Source organism: Hydra vulgaris, chromosome 04 (assembly GCF_038396675.1).
Source record: "Hydra vulgaris chromosome 04, alternate assembly HydraT2T_AEP".
Lineage (NCBI taxonomy): Eukaryota > Metazoa > Cnidaria > Hydrozoa > Anthoathecata > Hydridae > Hydra > Hydra vulgaris.
The window spans coordinates 10106644-10127411 of NC_088923.1; the positions used below are offsets into that span (position 1 = coordinate 10106644).

The window sequence follows — 20768 nt, forward strand, 5'->3', positions numbered from 1 at the left end:
GAAATTATCACGTTTATGTTAGCGGTTCTCGACGACAAGACCTAACGGTCTTCTACGAGTCCCTGCGTTTATTTATTTTTTATCGATCTAATTTTGTAAATTTTTTTATTGTCATTTACTTATTATTCTTATCTTTTAAGTGTAGTTTTTGTTTATTTCTTAGGTTTGAAACGGTAAATTTTTTACCTATTAAATTAAACCTATACACCAGTTTTAGAAAAAAGTTTTACCCTTTTGCTTTTCGTGATCTAATTATTTTGTCACTTGATGTTGACTGCTTTATACCAAATATAACTAGACTTTTGTCTCTCTTAGTTTTTTCAATTGCCTTTTGTAAAAGAGAATTTATTTAATCAAGCTGATTTTTTAAATTTTTTTGTCGTTACCAAACCCATTGATTCACATCTAGATATACAGGCCCGTAGGAAAAAAAAAGTATTAGAAGGGGGGTGGGAGGTGGTGGAGTACTACCCCAAAATAGTTTTAAGGACCTTTCTTTTCTTTTTTTTTTCCAGTCAATTTTTCAGTCTATTTCTTCGAAATTATTTATTTGAAAAATTATTGCGGGGGCAAATGCCCCTGTTATCCCATCCCCCCGGTTGCTACGGACCTGATATAATAGGTAATAGGTTGAGTTTAAAACTTTTATTGAGTTTAATTACTATTCAATTCAAATTTTTTTTTGACCAATAATCACTTTATATTAATTATTTAGCGAATATTCCAAGTTTTAGGTTTTTGAAGTCGACAATCTACAATAGCTTTTATCAAATAAATATTCTTTTTTCTCTCTACGACAGAGTGTCCCTTGGTATTTCACTTCATGAATTGATATTATGGTTTATGGCAGACCGAATTAAATGTTTTGATTAGCAACAAGTTCGATTTAAACAATAATATCTAAAAGATTATCATCAGTCATAAAAACAAAGGAATATCACAGTTGTTAAACAAAAGAAATCGCCAAAAATGTAAACAAAATGTACGATATCTATGCTCTTTTAACCAATAACCAATAAACATTTTTTGCAAGTAAAATATGTTCTATCTAGATTTGAGCGGAAGTTCTAACACAAATTAAACTAATAAAAGTACAATGATTACGAAACCACATATGTAAGTAAACTATTTATTATGAACAACCTTGTTTCTGTGATCAAAAACATAGAGATCCGAGATAATGGAAAACCAATTTATAATCTAATTTAATTATTTATTAAAAAAATTTAAGATTAGATTACTATCAAGAGCTTTTTTAGATGTTTTTAAAAAACTCTTGATAGTAAAATTGTGAACAGAGGCTAAAAATTCTTGAAAACTGTTGTATTTCTTTGTTTTCACGTCTGACGATAATGTTATAGATATTATAAATTATTATAGTCTTTGTTCACACTACCCGCAATTTAAACCTTGATTATCTATTCTTTATCTAAATTATATATTTTTCTAAAGTTTTTCTGCATTAAAATATAAATAAATTAATTTCTAACCTCCGTGTACAGCAAATTCAACTATGAATACTTTTCAATTTATTTTCGCAAATTAACTGTGCTTAATGTTTAATTAGTCTGGTAAACACAGATTGGTTCATAATTGATCAATATTTTGGTCGAAATTGGTCGAAAAATGGGTAAAACTTTTAGCGACCTATTATTGACTAAAAATCGGCGCTAGATTTAAAACGTATAATTCAAACTTTTTTATATATACGTTTACTAAACGTCGATTTAACGTTTAGAATATCGACTTAATTAGTCAATATTGTAAACCTTTAATCGACCTTAATTAAACGTAAACATTTATAGATTTAAAATCTATGCTTTAAATCTTTTAATATATACGTTTATTAAACGTCAATCAAACGTTTATGATATTGGCTAATATAAGTCGTTATTCCAAACGTTTGATCGACGTTTAATAAACGTTTATTATATTATAATATATTGGGTTGGGGAATAAGTTCGTTAGTTTTTTTTCAAAGAGGATTATTTAAAAGATTTATTTGTTGTTGAGCATAGTATTTTTATTCATTAGACAGTGCCTTTTCTGCTCTACAAAACTGTGTTATTTGTTTTTTCAAATATTTGTAGTTTTTCCTATTTTCCACTTTTAAAGATGGAATACCCAGGTGGTAAAAATCAGCATTTTTGACACCTCCTTTTCTTCGCTTTTCATCGCGGTCAAAAAGCAGCTGAAGCCGCTCGTGACATATGCAACGTGTATGGAGAAGGTGTCATAGGTAGGCGTGCAGCACAGAAATGATTTGCGAAGTTCAAAAACAACGACTTTGACCTCGAAGACATACCTCGCAGCGGACAACCCACAGAATTTGATAAGGAGCATCTCATCTCTCTGGGTGCCTCACAAGCTTAATGAAGTCAACAAAGAAAATTGTCTTCAAATCGCTGCTATACCTTGCTATATCGCTGCTATACCTTGCTATATCGCTACTAATACCTTGCGCGCCATCAAGCAACAAGCAGCCATAAATAGCGCTTTTAGTACCAAATCGTCACGGGAGATGAGAAATAGTGCCTGTATTTCAATATGAAACAAAGAAAGGAGTTGGTGGCCCCAGGAGACACGCCGACGCTGAGAGTCAAGTAAGATCTCCACCCGAAAAAGACCATAAATTGCAATTGGTGGGACTAGGAAAGTATGATACACTGGAAAATGCTTGAAAGGAACGCAACGGTTGACAAGGAGCTCTACATTGCCCAACGATGCCGCGTAAATGAGGCTATGCAGCTGAAAAGACCTGACCGACAAGGCTAAGTCATCTTGCTCCACAACAACGCCAGACCCCATCTTGCACAAGTCGTCAAAACCGCACTCCAATAGCTCGAATGGAAGGTTCTTCAAGATCCACCGGACTCTCCGGACCTTGCGCCAACAGATTATCACCTTTTTCGCTCATTTTCAAATCAAATGAGGGGTCTTAACTTCGACGGCAAAGAGGACCTCAAAAACTGGCTCAACAACTTCTTCGACACTAGACCGGGCGATTTTTGGCGGAGCGGCATCAACAAATTGGTCGAGAAGTGGGAGAAGGTTCTAAACAGTAACCGCGAATACATAACTGATTAATTTATTGATATAATTATTGTTTTTTGTTTCAAGAAAGCTCTTTGAAAAAAACCGAATTAACTTATTCCCCAACCCAATAGTAATATAGCCATTGGTCAGAAGACTCGCATAACAGCATAAGTCACGCAGCTTAAATAGACATAATTAAAACGAAATAAAAAACATATTAAAAAGTTATTTTTATTGGCTAAATAATTAAATTAGACTTGAATGTGTTTTCAAGATTCACTTCCTTACAACAATGAAAGCAAATTGACTGATAAATAAATAATAAACAAGTTTCGGGTGCGCCATTTTAATGGACCGTTCCCTCTATAGAAAAAAACCGCGGTGCACTTTGGTCTTTGTATTCACCGAAAATAAACAAATTATCAAAACATAATATCATGTCAGCAATAAAAAAAGTTGATAGCTATGAAACTAGTTTGGAAAATGATTCAAATGCTATTGATATTGATCCATGTTTTTTTAAAAACATTTCAATCGCTGCTCAACCAGTATTTCGAGAAATATCTAGTCAGTTTAACCAAATAGATGCTGAAGAAGTTGTACAAGAACAAATAAGCTCTTGGTCAAGATGTCTTTCCTTACTACCTAATATAACCCAAGAAAAAATACACAAATATTTAATTATAGACGATAGTTCGACTGATTTCGGAGCTAGAGGTGCTTCAAAGCATAAAATCTCTGGGTATCAGCTATTTAAGGAGAACTTCGTTAAAAATTTAGTTGTAAAACCTAATGTCAAGATTGAAATAAATTCTATTCTTGTTAGAGCTAACGTTTCAGCTTCAATGAAAAAAAATCAGTACCTTATTTATGTACATTTTTGTCAAAAAGAAGGAGATATTTTGTATGCTAAATGTAATTGTAAAGCTGGTATGGGAGGATGTTGCAAGCATGTTGCTGCAGTATTATTTCAGTTAAATGAATATAAGCAATTAAATTTAAACTCTGTACCATTCGATAAAACATGCACAGAAGTGTTACAACAATGGCATGTTCCTGCTGAAGGAAAAAATTCAGAACCAATTAAGCTTTCTAAAGTTTCCTTTAAAAAGAGTGATTTAGAAAAGGATTTAAACAACTCACGAAAGCGTCCTTTTGTATCAGGAAATAGAAATTATGTGGATCGCTTGGATTATGTGCAACCCCAATTTTCGCACATAATCCAAGCGATGAAAAAATTAAAAAACTGTTTGATAGTTTATATAATCTAGGAGAAGGAATAGCATTCGCAAATCTTTTAAAAGGAATCAATTATCATTCCACGTTTTACTATGAAACATCAATATCTGAATATCAGCTAAATGTAAAAGAACTCTATTTAAATTCTGATGTCATGTTTAATCTTGTTGATAACATAATTAATGGATTTGAAGTAGAATTCAGTGATTCATTTGAATTTGATGAAACTCAGTTGATGTTTATTTCAAAATATTTAGTTCTATCAAAAAAGAAAATAAAGACTTTGGAAAGAGCTACTTTATCACAATCTACAAGTTTATGGCTTGAAGAAAGAAAAAAAGGCTTGACATCTTCAAACTTTGGTTTTGTTATTAATAGACAAAAAAGTATATTTCCTGCCTCTATTTTGAATAGAATTTTGAAAAACAATGAAAAAAGCTCTTGCAACAAAGCTTGTTGGGGTAAAATAAATGAAAACACCGCAATAAAAAAGTATGAAAATATAAAAAACGTATCAGTAAGGAGATGTGGATTTATCATAAACCCAAAATGGCCTTGGTTCAGTACAAGCCCTGATGGAATTGTATTTGTAAATGAAAAAATAAGGGCTGTTGAAATCAAATGTCTTTATTCAAAAAAAGATTTAACTATAGCTGAAGCTTGCCTAGATAAAACATTTTTTCTTTCTGTTGTTGATGGTAAAACAATGCTTAAACAAAATCATGTTTATTTTTATCAATGTCAAGGTGTTATGGCATTATTAGAGGTCACAGAACTAGATTTTATAGTTTATACTGAAAAAGATGTTTTTATCGAGAGTATTAAATTTCTTAAAGAGCAATGGGAAAAAACTTCTTTACCAAAATTAACTAAATTTTACTTTGAGTTTATGCAAGAAAATATATTTGCAGTTTAGATTAACTGTTTTTCTATTTTTTACAAACATTTTATTTATCTGAAACAAGTTGTGGCAAAAAGTTTGCTAAATAACAACAAACTATCCAAGTTTTATTAATTTAACATAAACAAAATAAACAGTAACTTCCAACTTTAATTAGTGGCTGCTTGCAGCCTTGTTGGAAGCAAAGATGTTTAAAAAAAAAAAAAAAAAAAAAATTTCTGGTGCCATAGACAATTTAAATGGTGTTTGTAAAATGTGAAATTTTTTATTCGCTGTATTGCTCTTTCTACATGAATACGAGCAGCAGCAATTTTTCTAGTTTCATTCTCATCTTCTAGACTGAGTTGAGCTTTTCCATTTAGAAATGGTGGTATATTTAATGAAACGTTTTCCGGTAAATCATCAGCAATATCAAAACCTCTATCTGCCATTACACTGTCTCCTGGTTCAAGCAAGTTGTATATGCCACAATCTTTAGTAATTTGGTTGTCCGAAAAACGACCACAGTATAAATCAGAAACAAAAGTTATGGCTCCATTTGGTGCTATTCCAATTAATCCTTTTGCTGTATTTTTATGTTTATAATTAGAAAAAGTTGCAGACTGGCTTCGAAAAGATGTAGGCATTTCGATAAACAGTTCAGTGCAGTCTAAGATTACCCTTGTTGATTCATATTTTTCTTTAAAACATTTTGGCATTGTTTCTTTTACAGTTTGTTTTGTTGCCCAAATTGGTAGCATACGCATTTGAGAATGCAAAAAATCAGTCCATGTCACTATGATTCTACTAACATGACTTGAGGATATGTCAAAGCGCAGTGCCATGTCTTCAACCAAAAGGCCAAGTCGAAATCTTGTTAAAACTAAAAACAATTCAGACTCTGAACTCATTATGCGTCCTCTTCCCTTTTTATTGTAATTAAAGTCTGTTGTTTTTTTAATGTTTGTATTTGACCCCCAATATATAAGTTTGCTTGCAGCAGGTTCTAAATATTCTAGTAAAACTTTAAATAGATTGTATGATTCAAAGCCAGTATAAAATTTAAAGTGGGCTTGATTATGTTTAAATCTGTCAACTGTAAATTTTAATTGAATGATAGTGTGATTTTGGTTCATAATAATATTTTTCATTTCTTTCTTTTTAGTTTTTATAATGTTCAGTTTGTCCTTTAGGATAATAATTTCTTTTTTTAACTTTTCAGGCTCGGTTTCTTCAAATGAAAAATTAACATCATTTTTTTCGTTTTCAATTTCGTCTATTTTTCTTTTATATCCAATAGAACTATTTACTGTGATTCTTGGTTTTTTTATGTTGTCTTTAACTTGTTTTGACAGTAAAGATGGACAGTTGTTCATATAAGTCTTTTTTCCTCCTGTAAAGTGGACTGAACAAACCCGATGAGAAGTAGAAGGAACAAAGTTTTTCCTACTAATTAAAGAAGAAGCCATTTTTTTCTCAAAATACTTTCTTTTGGGATGATGTAAAACGATAAGTTTTTGTTTTTGAGCGAATTATTGTTGCATAATGGAACACAACAAGTTATGCCACCGCGGTATTTTGTTGTTGTTGTTGACTCAACAGTAATATTTTCTTTAATAGAATGAGTTATTAGTTTATCACAAGATATTGTATCATTTGAAATCATTTTGAAAAGTCTTTTTAAATTAAATTACTTGACTGTTTATTTTAAAAAGCTTTAACACAGATTTGTTTATTTTCGGTGAATACAAATACCAAAATGCATTGCGGTTTTTTTCTATAGAGGGAACGGTCCATTCATGGAAGTTAAAAAGCTTTTATCACGACAATCTACCTTCCTAAATGCCAACAAATCAATTGACTCCGATGTTTTAGAAATTATTGGTGGCGACAGTTAAAAAATATGAGTTGCTGGTTTCTCGTTTGAAAGTCCTGCTGCAAGAACCTTTTTCGTAATTTTTATAAACAGTTTAAATTCATTTTGTAAACGCTAGCATGATTGTGTAACAGTAGGTATTCATCTTTGCAATAATCAAGAGGTTTGTTATATTAGGTTTTTATTTTAAAAGCATTTTTGCTTAATTTAGTTACATTTGCTAAAGAAAATTGGTAAAACAGAGCTTGTAAAAACCACTGCATATGTTATGTTGCGACGTTACTAATTTTTTAATGTCAAAAATAAGCAGGGATGACCCAGAAATTTTCGGAAAACTTTTATTCAGAAAATCATCTATATCTAAAGTCGTTCTGTGTAATTCCAATTTTGATTTATAAATGTACGTTTAAAATGCTAACTATTTTATCCTAATTTTTTGCGGTTTCAAATCCGGTTACATATATCCATATTAAATTTATATATATATAAAAAACGTTTATACGAACTTTTGGCTAAACTCTAGACAAAAACTAATATAAACTTTTAAATTTTTTAAAAAGCATTTTCTTTTTATGAGGCTTAATTGCTTTATTAAATTGATTTTTTATTTGTTTCGTGTAATTAATTAATTTACATATATTTCAACATTTACATAAATATTTTCAAGAGTTTATAAAATGCTTTTTATAGAAATATTCAGAATAGTTTTTATACAGTAAGTTTTTTATGGAATAAATTAGGTCGACTTTAAAAGCTGCAAAGTATCTTCATAACGTTGTTGGACATTTAAAGAGTATATTTGGCTTTTTATTTTATCTACAACAAACTTAGTTTTCTAAGGAGTCTCTTTGCAAAAATCTATGGATATAGGCTGACAAAAATGTACAGACGAAGGAGCTGGATTTTGCCAAACAACTCTACTAGTTAATAAAATAATATAATTAAAAATATGAATTTGTTCTAAAAAATGCACAACATGGTGCTTTCAAAAAAGTTTAACACTTTATATTTATTCATAAAAAGTTTTATAGAAAATAACTTTTAAAGTGATAAAGCAATTAAGTTTCAATTGAACATTTACGAAAGTATGAAACAGTAGGGCTTCAAAAATGATCTTTTTACATAAAATTAGCTGAAATCTCTACATTTTAGTAAAGATTAACTATTAAACTATAGAAAAAAATTGAAATATAATTTCAATAGTGAAATTGAAATTTGAGCAAAAAACGTTTATGATACGTTTTTGTAGTACTATTTTCCACAGTGAGGTAGACGGTATTCTAGGAAGATTTTTACCAAGCATAAACCAGAGAAAAAAGTGATCCAAAATATTTGCTTATGAGTTTATCAATTTCATTAGTAATCTTCAACTTAATCTTAATGTAAACTTTTATTTTCTGCTAATGAGATTAAATTTAAAATATATTTGATAGAAATTGTTACCATAAAATTTCCACGGCAAAAAGCTTGATCATTTATTTTTTTTTAATTATCAAAACATAAACAAGTATAGTGCACAAACATTTTTTCTCTAAATACCCACTATTTGAAATCGTTTTATAAAACTTAGGCTAAATCTAAACGCTTTATATACGTATAATACGTTTGAAAATAGACGTTTTATGTACGTTTGTTCTAAACTTTAATCTGGATTTCATTCTGAACGGATAATTGACCAAATCTGAGCGTTTTGTCAAAACGTTGTTTTGACGTTTGATAGACGTTTGTGTGTTTACTGGGAATAGTATATTTCTTATAATCTGTTGTGATTTTCAGTTTACTAAATAACACAATTTGGTGTAATAGGAAGCTGTTAATGAGTTGTTAATGTCAGAAACAACATAGTTGTTGTGTATACTTCCAAAAACTCTCTATTCAAACAACCATATTTTTGTATTTTAGAAGTAAATTTGTAGCCAACTGAGAGTGAAGGTGTCATATTGTGTTTGAGTTATAAAATTACGTGCACAGCAAATTCGTAATTCGTTGTCCATAGTTTAAGATACTAATTTCTTGTTTTAAGAAATGTATTTCTTGTTTTAATAAGTAAATTGCGGGGTAGGAAGTTTTTTCAATAAAAAAAAAGAAATATATTTCTTGTTAAGGAGTAAATTGCGAGGTAGGAAATTTATTTTTTAAAACAAGAAATATATTTCTTGTTTTGAGAAATAAATTGCGGGGTAGGAGTTTTATTTCTTAAAACAAGATATATATTTCTTATTTCAAGAAAAAAATTTTCTTAATAAGAAATGCAATTTTTCTGTGTGTATTAAAGTGATTATCCAGACACAAGTTCAGCTTTTCTTTTTAAAAAACTTTTATAGAATTATTATTATTATTTTTTTTAATTTAAAAAGAGTTTGGCTCCTAGAAATCAAAGTATTCTTTCACTGCCCTTATTCCGACAAGTATTTGTCAAAGTTACTCAATAATTATATTCAGAGTGTAATAAAACGTATTAATCTTTAAATGATGTTCTATGTCGTAATGGCAGTAATAGCTAATCAACCAATAAAATTAATACTGTATAATTCAAATGCGAAAGTTATTTAATTTTTAGTGTGGAACGAGATTACAAACACCCGATTTTTTTTTATCATAAACATTTTTAATTATTTTTAACTGTTGAAAAACTTATAACAAAACCTTTCTAGCTTCACCTAAATAAGTGTGGGTCCTTCAATGTACTTTGAATAGGTATATATTTAATATAAATTTTTCCAAACTTTTTTTAGTTTTTAATGCTTTTTTTCCAAAGCTTCATTTATGAGATCTGTAAAATTTAGTAAAAATGATACCAACAGTTTACCTAAAATAGATAGTAAGATATGAATATAGAAGTATGTATTAAAAGTTAAATAGATAAACGTATTTATTTATAAACTTTTATTAGTAATCCCTAGAGGCAATGAATGTTTTAAAAGGTATAATATTATACGGAATAAGCGTTCTGATACCATTTTACAAAAGAAGCTCTGTATCAAATATTCTTCTTCTGAACCGAATTTCTTCTTGAATAATTTCATTTGCTTAAATAAAAAAATAAAATTCCGAGACAATCGTGTTTTGGAGAAAATCTCAAACAAAAAAAAAATTCCAGTATGATCATATTACGTTTATCCTTAATGTAACTTTATTTACCTTAATGTAACTTTATTTGCCTTACTTAATTTAACTTTATTTACCTTACTTAATGTAACTTTATTTACTTACTTAATGTAACTTTGTTTACCTTACTTGCATTATATAAATAGTGCTTAACAGATATAATGATAATAACAAAATTCAAGATAGTTGCATAAAATAATTTTTTTATTTTCATGACACTTTCATACCATTTAAATTTTTCTCTTCTCTTACTTACGTCATTAAAGTGAATAAACTAAAAAGTTTATAAGTTATATGCATGATTATTATTATCGATAGTTTTATTGACAACTTATCTAAATTTCATATTATGCATAATCATGTATTCCATTATAGCTCAACTTGCCCATACAGTTACTCAACTTACCCTTTCAGATTGAACAGCTCGTTAAACTTTAGGCAATATCTTCTTAACTAATTATAATTTGTTTGAAAAAAATATCTTTTGTTTTAATCAATTTTTAGCAGGTTAAATTATCTTTTCAATAGTAAAAATATTATGCAAATTCGACGCACCGTTCATGAGGCCTGCTAAATTTAGTAAAAATATTACCGATAGTCTACCTAAGTTAGATAGTCAGATATATAAATAAACAAATATATGCGAAGATAAATAGATAAACGTATGCATAACGTATTAGAAAAATAGTTAGTTAGCTGAAACTTTGATTGCAGTAAAGTTAATTAATTATTATGACTAACTCTAAAATTTTCTACTATAAACTTTTTAAGGATGTAGTTTTAACCATACCAATTGGCAAAACATGAACCTTATTGTCAGCTATCTTAATCAATGCACTAAAACTGCCAAAATAAAGTAAACTTTTTGTTTCTTCAATTACTTATTGATCTCAATGTATGTATCTCAATGAGACTTTTATTTTGGATAATTGAATAAAATTTATAAAGAGCTAAGTTACTTTGACTCTAAAACTAGTTGAAAAAATATTCTTAAGTTATTTTAAAATATTTTGTCAACCTTTTTACTTGTTATCTTTTGATCAAATTTTTTGTTTACGTAATTTTTACAACTAATAAAAGTTTTTAAGGTAAATTTTAGAAGACTGCAACGAAACTTGCGATTATGATATAAGAAAATTGTAATGAAATTTGCATTTATGACATAAGAAAGTTGTAATGAAACTTGCATTTATGGCATAAGAAAATTGTAATGAAACTTGCATTTACGACATAAGAAAATTGTAATGAAACTTGCTCTTATGAAATAAGAAAAGTAGAAAAAAAATTAATTGATATTCCAAATATAAAAATAAAAACGCTATCAGATAACTCAAAAAATAAGCAAAAACGTAATAAATAATTATTAATTAATGATAATCTTCTGCAATATAAAACTGCAGATAATAAAAATAATTAATCAAAAACCACTTCAAAATAAAATTCACACAAAAAAAAACTATTTTTTAATATTCAGTTACCAGGCTCCAATTACCGAGTACCAAGTTCCATGCTCCATTATCTAAGAGTTTAACATCCGACGATTATAAAGTAGTTTGGAGTTTGCACAACTCCAAACTCTTATACTTATGCCAAAATTTGTGCTTTGTTATATTTAAAATCTAAAAAAAATACTTTGGTTTACATCGCATTAAATGGCATCATTGGCAGTGTAAATAAACGCATTTTAAATCAACACATTTTGAATATAAAAGTTATCCCTAAACAATACTTGATTTTGTACGCAATCTAGAGAAAAATAAATTAAAACAAGGGTAACGCATAAATAACAATTTTAAAAATAAAATAAAAACTTTTTTAATATCACACCCTATCACAAAATTTCTTTGTTTTGTCTAAACAGGTTAAAAATATTTATTTCAAACTTAAAATAAGTATATGACATTAAGCAAAAAAAATTATAATTATCTTTATTTTGTTGGCAAAAACACATTAATAGTTATTTAAAACCAAATTTTTTTACAATTATCAAAAAAAAACCACTTGCAAAAAACTTTTATTTTGTCACATCTTTATCTTTTCATCTTTATTTTTAATTAAAGCTTTATATTTTATTGTTTGTGTGCTTGTTTGTCATTTTGTGCTTTAAGATTATTTTTTCCCAAATTTATTTCCCTTTTACATAATTTGCAAGTCTAAAATTATAAAGTAAAAAGCGTTTTGTTGCCATTTGTCCAATGTCATTGTTTACCACCTGCCCAGAGTTATCTATATATCAGTATATATACCGGTTTTAATAAGGGTTCTCATCTCGAATTTTTATTTTAATATAAAAGCAAAACATATTAGAATGCACTAGAACATAACAGGACAAATTTTATTTGATTAATAATTTCCTTTATCCTTTTTTTCAAAGTTATAATTCGTATTGCAAAATTTATTGATCTCCACAAAGCGCTTGATAATAGAGATAAATAAGTAAAGTCTCTCAAGATATGTATTAAACTACAGTTACATTGTTCACAAGTGTTTATATATAAAGTTACACAACAGGACGGGAAGTAAGTTGCTAAAAAAACAATGAGCATGATTATAAAAGATTGATTAACTCGCTTTTCTGCAGAATATGATTTTATTTTAGTTTTATTTTCGCTGCATCTAAAACTATGTTGGTTGATTGGTTGTTTAGGCCTAACATTTTCGTTTAGTTGACTAACATTATGCAAATCATAGTTTTTCTTTTTATTCCATATATCAATTTGAAATCTTCTTTCTTTAGATATTGCGTCGTTTATTTGGTTGGATTTATAAGATTCAACTGACGAGGAGGACATCTTGTCTAAATTACAAAGCAATGCAAACCTTGTTTTATAAAGATAAACCATCAATACCAGTGCAATAAAAGTTACAAAAACCGAAGTAAAAGAAAAAACAGTCAGATAACAAACGTATTTAATAAAAAAATATGGCAACACGAGCAAAAATGAGATAAACCAAGTTGAAACTAACAATAAAATGCAAACACGATCAGATAATCCTTTTCTGTATTCAATTGGCTTTATTAATGCTATGATGCGATCTACACATATCAATGCCATTGAAAAAATAGAAACATTACTAAGCATAAAAAGTCCTACATGAACTAAGTAGACTTCATTCTGACTAATAACCATTTTTTTAGCCTCTTTGAAATGAAATGATATAGAGCCCACATCTGTTATGATACCAGTTAGCAGATCAGCAAATGTGATATTAAATAACAGCTTATAAAAAATAGATTTTTTGAACACTTTTCTTCTTTTCCCAAATACTGCTACTATAAGTAAAGCATTTAGAGATACTGTGCATACGCATAATACGATAGAAAAGCTAAAAGAGAACCAAGATAGCAATGTCATATTATGCGTATCATGGCAGGACAAAGGTTTACACATTATTTGTTCTAAAAAAAAAATCATCACAGACAATCATATATGTACATATATGTATATGTATATATAAATATAAATGTAAATATATATATATATATATATATATATATATATATATATATATATATATATATATATATATATATATATATATACATGTATAAACAACCATATATGTATATGTATATATATTTATATATATATATATATATTTACATGCATATATACATCTGTGTGTGTATGTGAATAACTTTAAATGTATTCTGAAAAATAGAGTGCTCAACGTTCTTAGAAGAACAGAGCAATAAATTAGTAGAAAATTTCTTATCAAATTTTTTTCATTTTACACAGTGTTTCATCAATAAAGACTCATCAGAAATAAATAAGAATGCAATAAAAACTCATTTGTGTGAAATGAAAAAACTTGATAGGTAATTTTCTACTTATATATATATATATATATATATATATATATATATATATATATATATATATATATATATATATATATATATATATATATATATATATAATTTAGTAAAAACATTCATCTAATTTTTTCATATATATATATATGTATATATATATATATATATATATATATATATATATATATATATATACATATATATATATATATATATATATATATATATATACTATATATATATATATATATATATATATATATATATATATATATATATATATATATATATATATATATATATATGTATATATAATTTAGTAAAAACACTCATCTAATTTTTTCATCTGGAAGGTAAACCTGCTCATGGAGAAACAAGTTGTTAAAGAAAATAAACTAGATGAGTATTTTTACTAATTTATATATATATATATATATATATATATATATATATATATATATATATATATATATATATATATATATATACTAAACACTCATCTAATATTTTTAATAATTAATAATATATATATATATATATATATATATATTTAGGATGTTACTCAGGTGGCTTTTTAAAGCCGGAGTTCGAACTGGAGGAATGGAAGTTGGAAACGATATCAAAATTTTAGGCATAGCTTGTGTGTAACTGTTAGCACAAGTCTCACAATACAATACATTAAATAATTCAGTAACTGTAAGTTCGATTAAACACATTGCAATCTAAATTTAGGATATCATTATAACTTCCGATTCGAAATTAATAAAGAGCCAAGTTTTGTGGTGTAAAATTAATAGGAACTTGCAACCTTTCGTAATGATGATGATGAAATTTTTTCGTACTTAATCCAATATAATATTTTGAACAAAAGAGGAAATATATGTATATATATATATATATATATATATATATATATATATATATATATATATATATATATATATATATATATATATATATATATATATATATATATATATATAAAGGAAAAAATAAATTACACAAATACTTCAAAGCTTATTAACACACATGAAAAGTTAAAAATATACTACGTAATCATCATTACAGTTGTTACAAATGACATTTCCAACGAAGGGTTCATGCACTTTAAAACCATTTTGAAATCGTCAAGATCCCTGAAATCATTGTGCTAAAACTAAACCGAGCAGGATTTCGTTCACAAACTAGCAATCCCAAAGAGATCCCCAAAAGCATAAAATATTGATATAAAAAACATCAGAGGTTATAGTGAACGATCAATAACTTAAATTTTTTCGCAGTTAATGTTACTGCTTTTGAAAATTGAAAATCAAATACAATTTAAAAGGTTGCTACATATGCACTACTTTTCCTTGCGTGCGCTAATTAACTTGATATTACATTGAAAGAAGATTTGCCAATTGCAAAGGTAATTAAATCAAATCAAATATATACTGAAATAGATTTTAACTTTTTTAGAATATTTACATATAGTAAAAGTACTAATTTCAAGTAATAATAGTAAGTAAAAAACAAACCAAAAACGATTACATGTGAGTTTGGGAATTTTCTGATGGAAAACTCCAAACTTAAACGCATTATGTCAACTTAACTATGTAACCAACTAGGCCTTCAATTGTTTTCCTAGAACAACTTCCAGTGCGTTGTGTGCGTTGTTATGCATTATTCATAAAAATAGTTTATATAAATTATTAAATTAAAACTCTGGAGCAGTCAACATATTTTATTAAGAAAGTATAAAACAAAAGAAACGTTCGAGCATTTAACGTAATTTATAAAAAAGTTTAAAACAAAAGAATTATTCGAGTATAAACATAATTTCTTTTTTTATGAAGTACTAAACAAAAGAAATATAATAATAAAAATAATTATTAAATAACACACTCTTATCAAAAACGCTGTTTCAGAAAATATTTTTTTGACGCAATACAAAAAGTGTTAGTTGAAACTCTAGAATCATCTTTTTAAAAAAAAAGCTTTTTTTTTAAATATAATATTTGACATACATTATACTTTTAATTAGGTTTAACTGCTTATTATCTTTTGCCATTATTTTTTATCAAGTTTAAAAAAAAAAAGTTAAATATGAAAAATAGAAGACTACGTAGAACAACTTTAATAACCTGGGTCCGAAAATAATTTGAGTTACCATGAAAACCATAAGCACTTAATAAAAAAAGTTTAAATGTTGTCAATTAAAATCCTTAATTAAACTTACGAATGTTTTTAATAATTAAAATGCTTAGCATTAATTAACATTTAATAAAATAGCAATCATAAAGTTCAATTAAAAGTAGCACATGTTATTAAAAGATATTTTTATTCTTTATCTATATCTATTCTTATATCACATATTATTCAAGCCCGAAGCAACTGGGGGAGGAAGGGGGAGGGGGCAGCAGTGACATTTACCCTCCCCCCACCTCCCAATAATTTTTCAAATAAATAATTTTGAAAAAATTGACTGAAAAAATGACTAAAAAAAATAAAAAAGGTCCTTAAAACTCTTTCGGAACCCCTTAATCCAGCACTACCTCCTCCCCCAACACAATTATTGTTCGTACGGGCCTGTTATTATTATTAGATAGTATAATTTTTTATACTACGATAATATAGATTAGATATTTCTTAAATATGTAATATAAGAAATATGTAATATAAAAAAGCTAAATGCGCTCAAGAAAGTTTAAAAAAAATACCTTTCAAAAATGTCAAGAAAATTACCGAGCATTTTTATTTCTTTTTTGATTATCGACTTAAAACTTTTTAAACTTTATAGAAGAAAGAAGATTGTTTTTATTGATGTTATATTCAAAAAAAAAAACATATTTTTTCAATTCGAGTTTCTATTTAAAATCTAACACCTATCAACCAAAAATGGAAGATCTAACTTCACAAGAATCTTTGTATTGCTTTTACAGATGTTGCAAGTGTTAAAAAATTAAGAAAAGAAACGAAAAAACTTTCAAATAATCATATAGAAACTATAAATCATATAGAAATAGTAAGCAAAAATGAAAGTTTCATTAAAGTTTAACTAGACTTTGAAATTAAAAAAATAGTATAAAGTATTTAGTAACGGTTTTTTTTACAAACATACCATTTTGTGGGTTTTTTTTTTTTTTTTTTAAGACTTTACAAAGATGAATTCATAAATTTTAAACAACCTTTTAAAAGAAGGATTTAAAAATATTTAACAACCTTAGTTTTTTTAACATTTAATCATAACCTTTTTAACTTTTAAACATTTTAAACTTTTAAGTTTTTACAAAACCTTATTTTTCTTTTGAAAAATGTTTGTTCTCCATTCGGTGTTGGGCACAATAATTATTTTTATGAACAAAATAGTTTTTAGAATTGTTGAATTGTTTTAAACATTGGAAAGTGTTAAATCTATTACTAAAGATAATTTTATGCTATATTTGATTAACTATGATTAAATGACTACCTTTTTATTTTTTATTTAGTTACTATTTTGCTATTCTTTTGAATTTAATGCATTTTTCTATACAATCCTCTTAGGAGCATATAAGGTTATATATATCCAAAGATATTGTTGGCTTCGCATAGGAACATCTACAAATAGTCATAAAGACTAATTCAAAGCAGCGTCTGTTATTGACCAATATTTTTGCCTACAAAAGCAGCTACTCAAGCGTAGAGTTAGCAGTGGATGAATTTGAACTCGTATCAGGGTAAACATTTCGCTTGACGTTCTTACAAAATGAGCTATCCAGGAACAAATTATTAAATTCACTTTCGATCATAGATCAAAAATTGTAATTATTTAAATATTTTTTTTATATTTACAATTAAATCTGTTAACTCAATTAGCTATTATTACAATATATTTATTTTATATATTTTTTAGGTTATTGGACATATTAGCAGTTTAAATAAAAGATATCTCTTACATTTTGATTGACGTATGTGAGTATAGTTTACCAAATAAAACCTTTGCAAAGTGAGTGTAATTGTCTTATTAAAATATGGCTTCTAATTAGTGTTGGGTGTTTTGCAAAAAGCTGTAGATTAACTGACCAACTATTATTCAAAGCTTTTAAATAGTTATAGTTTTATTTTAGTTTATCAATTAATAATGTTGTCTGAGACAGACAACATTATTAATTGATAAACTCTGACATTTTAATTATGGGCAGCATGTTTAAATAATGTTTAAATTTATTTTCAATACAGATAAGAATATTTAACCGCTGTCATTTTTATAATGAGATTATATAACCGCTGTCAATTTCATTACGGGTGGCATGTTTTAATATTGTTTAAACTTTTTTTCGGATACTAGTAAGATTATTTAATGATAACCGCTGACATTTTTGTTACTGGTGACATTTAAATAATGTTTAAATATTTATGGGTGCAACGTATCTGGCGCATCCATAAATATTCATAAGCTAATGTTTTTTTAACTTTTTTTTTTTTTTTTACCGTTTGTTAAAAATTACAAAAAAAAAAAAAAAAAAAAAAACTGCAATAATAGAAAATCTTGAGCAAGAAGAAGACAAATTTTGCTTAAGCAAGAAGAAGACAAATTTGCTTGAGCAAGAAGCAGACAAATTTTGCTTGAGCAAGAAGAAGACAAGTTTGCTTGAGCAAGAAGAAGGCAAAATTATCTTATCATCCTCGCTTCATTTGTTGTTTTAAACGCTTTTTTAAAAATTTGCATACATAATAAGTGATATATAAAACAGTATAAATACATAAAAAACTTCAGCAATAAAATAAATGATTGCCAACAATCTTCCAGCGGAATAATTTAAAAAAATAAAAAAGGCAAAAAAGAATTAATAATTAAAGTCTATTTACAAAGAATTGCGTTATTAATACACAAAAAAGTTATGCTTTATTTAAAATAATGCAATATAAATAAGTATTTAGGGTATAATAAATTTCAACAAAACGCAATCAAAAATGAAAAATAATTAGTAACAAAACCTAAAGAAAATGTATTAATTTTATAAAACCTAAAGAAAATGTATTAATATTACTGGAGATAACCAGCATTTTTCTTTAAACATAAATAATATCACTTGATAAATATTAAGCTTTTAAATATTTAAAGTTCCAAGCTGATGTAAGAGAAGTTTGCATTGTGCATTTGTGTTTACCCCAAATATTATCCTGCGAGCATGTTTATATTTGCTATAAATATTTTTTGAGTTTAGTGTGATTACTGTGATTAGTGTGATTACTGCTACCCTATGCTTTCTTTGAACAAAAAGTATAGCTTTTTTAAATATTCATTATTAAAAAAAGGTTTTGTTCGATATAACATGGAAACATTTTGAGATCTTACTTTCGATATATTTAATGTGGAATTTCCGTGTCAATTTTTCTAAAAGTAATCCTAGAAAGTTTGCACCCAATACCTTTTTAATTTCTATGTTAAGAGGAATTCCAATTCTCTTTTACATACTAAATTTTACGAAGAATATTTTCGGCTTCACTAGGTTTATGGAGTAGGATAAATTTTGTTTTCTCTACGTTTAATGATTGGTTACTTATAAACCAATCTTTGATCTTTGATTAATTAAAATGTTCATTCTGTAAATTGTGTAAATTGTAACAAGTTTAGTAAATTTGATACTTCAATACTTTAACAAAAAAAAAATTCAAGAAAAAGCAACTAAAGCAACTAAAATTTTTGCGTCACGGTAAGGAAGGAGGCGTGAGCTTCCCGGTTAAATGCACTTCCGCGGTGCTCTGTGACAAGACCGTTAGGTCTTCTTGGGGCACCTAAATAACAAAAAAAAAAAAAAATTAGTACAATTTATTATGGGAAAAAGTGCTTCGTCTCGAAAGGATATATATAGTGCCGTGCCGCAGGGTTCTGTTATTAGTCCTTAATTGTTTGTTATTTAAACTAATGATTTACTTGATAAATATTTAAAAGGTGTATGCCAAAGGTTTAATTCTGTAACAAGTCTTAACTTTCTACAAAATGATCTAGAAGAAGCTGTCAATTGATTCAGGGCTGTATTGAAGTGGGGGCTAATGGGACTGCAGCCCCAGGTCCTTTGAAAAAGTAAGCTCTCTAGCCCGTGTCCTTTTTTCCCCCAGGGAATCAGATAACTATTTTGTTCGTGTGTTTTTCAGTTTTTTTAAAATTCTTGGTAGCTTGGGAGACGTTGCGAATAAATTAATAAAAACATAGTATTCTTTTTAAGCTTCATTTTTAATTTTATGGCCACTTCCGTTACCGTAGAAAATTTGATCATTAATCATTTGTATAGTTTGAGTTATATAAAGTTTTGAGTTGTGTTTAATTGGAAAAGGAGTTACAGAAGACTCTCAAAAAAAAAAGCTGCATTGAGTGCTTCCGATACCGGTAGTATCGATACCGGAGTACCGGTATTACCAGACTTTTTCAAGTACCAAATATCGGTATTGGTTTGGTTCAATACCGGTATTAAAAATATATGTAGAGGGCTTGTGATAAAGCGGATGCAATCGCTCTATTTACATGAAACACACAAGTAAATGAAATATTTAAAACTTCCAGTCGCGATAAACAGTGGTCGTTCATTTTGTAATGAGAGTATAAAATTACGCTCGCTAAAGAGTTTAGGATGGTGAAAATAATAAGTTGTTTAATTGATTTTTTATAAAAAAAACTATTGTTAAAAAAATATTAGTTTAATTTAAAAATTGAAAAAACTTGTTTAATTTAAAAGTAAAACTTTGTCTTATTTTTATTAACAATGCACTTATTTAAAATATTATCATTACGTCACTAACTTTAATGTAGAACACATGTTCGGTGTAGTTAAGGCAGTTTTAAAATATTATTT

General features: G+C 27.2%; 1 protein-coding gene and 1 long non-coding RNA gene across 2 annotated transcripts; one reads left to right on the forward strand and one right to left on the reverse strand.

The window, feature by feature from the left end:
• Positions 1-1018: 1018 nt before the first annotated feature.
• On the forward strand, positions 1019-18167 carry LOC136079555 (uncharacterized). The gene is made up of 5 exons (XR_010638022.1): positions 1019-1116; positions 12877-13521; positions 14511-14652; positions 17479-17735; positions 17828-18167. It is a non-coding gene; the product is annotated as an uncharacterized LOC136079555 (long non-coding RNA).
• Positions 10710-17985, reverse strand: LOC105849937 (uncharacterized). The gene is made up of 2 exons (XM_065795403.1): positions 17871-17985; positions 10710-13539 (listed from the first exon to the last, which is right to left on the reverse strand). Exon 2 carries the CDS (start codon positions 13529-13531, stop codon positions 12443-12445), a length of 1089 nt encoding a protein of 362 aa, XP_065651475.1. The 5' UTR covers positions 13532-13539; positions 17871-17985; the 3' UTR covers positions 10710-12442.
• Positions 18168-20768: the final 2601 nt, after the last annotated feature.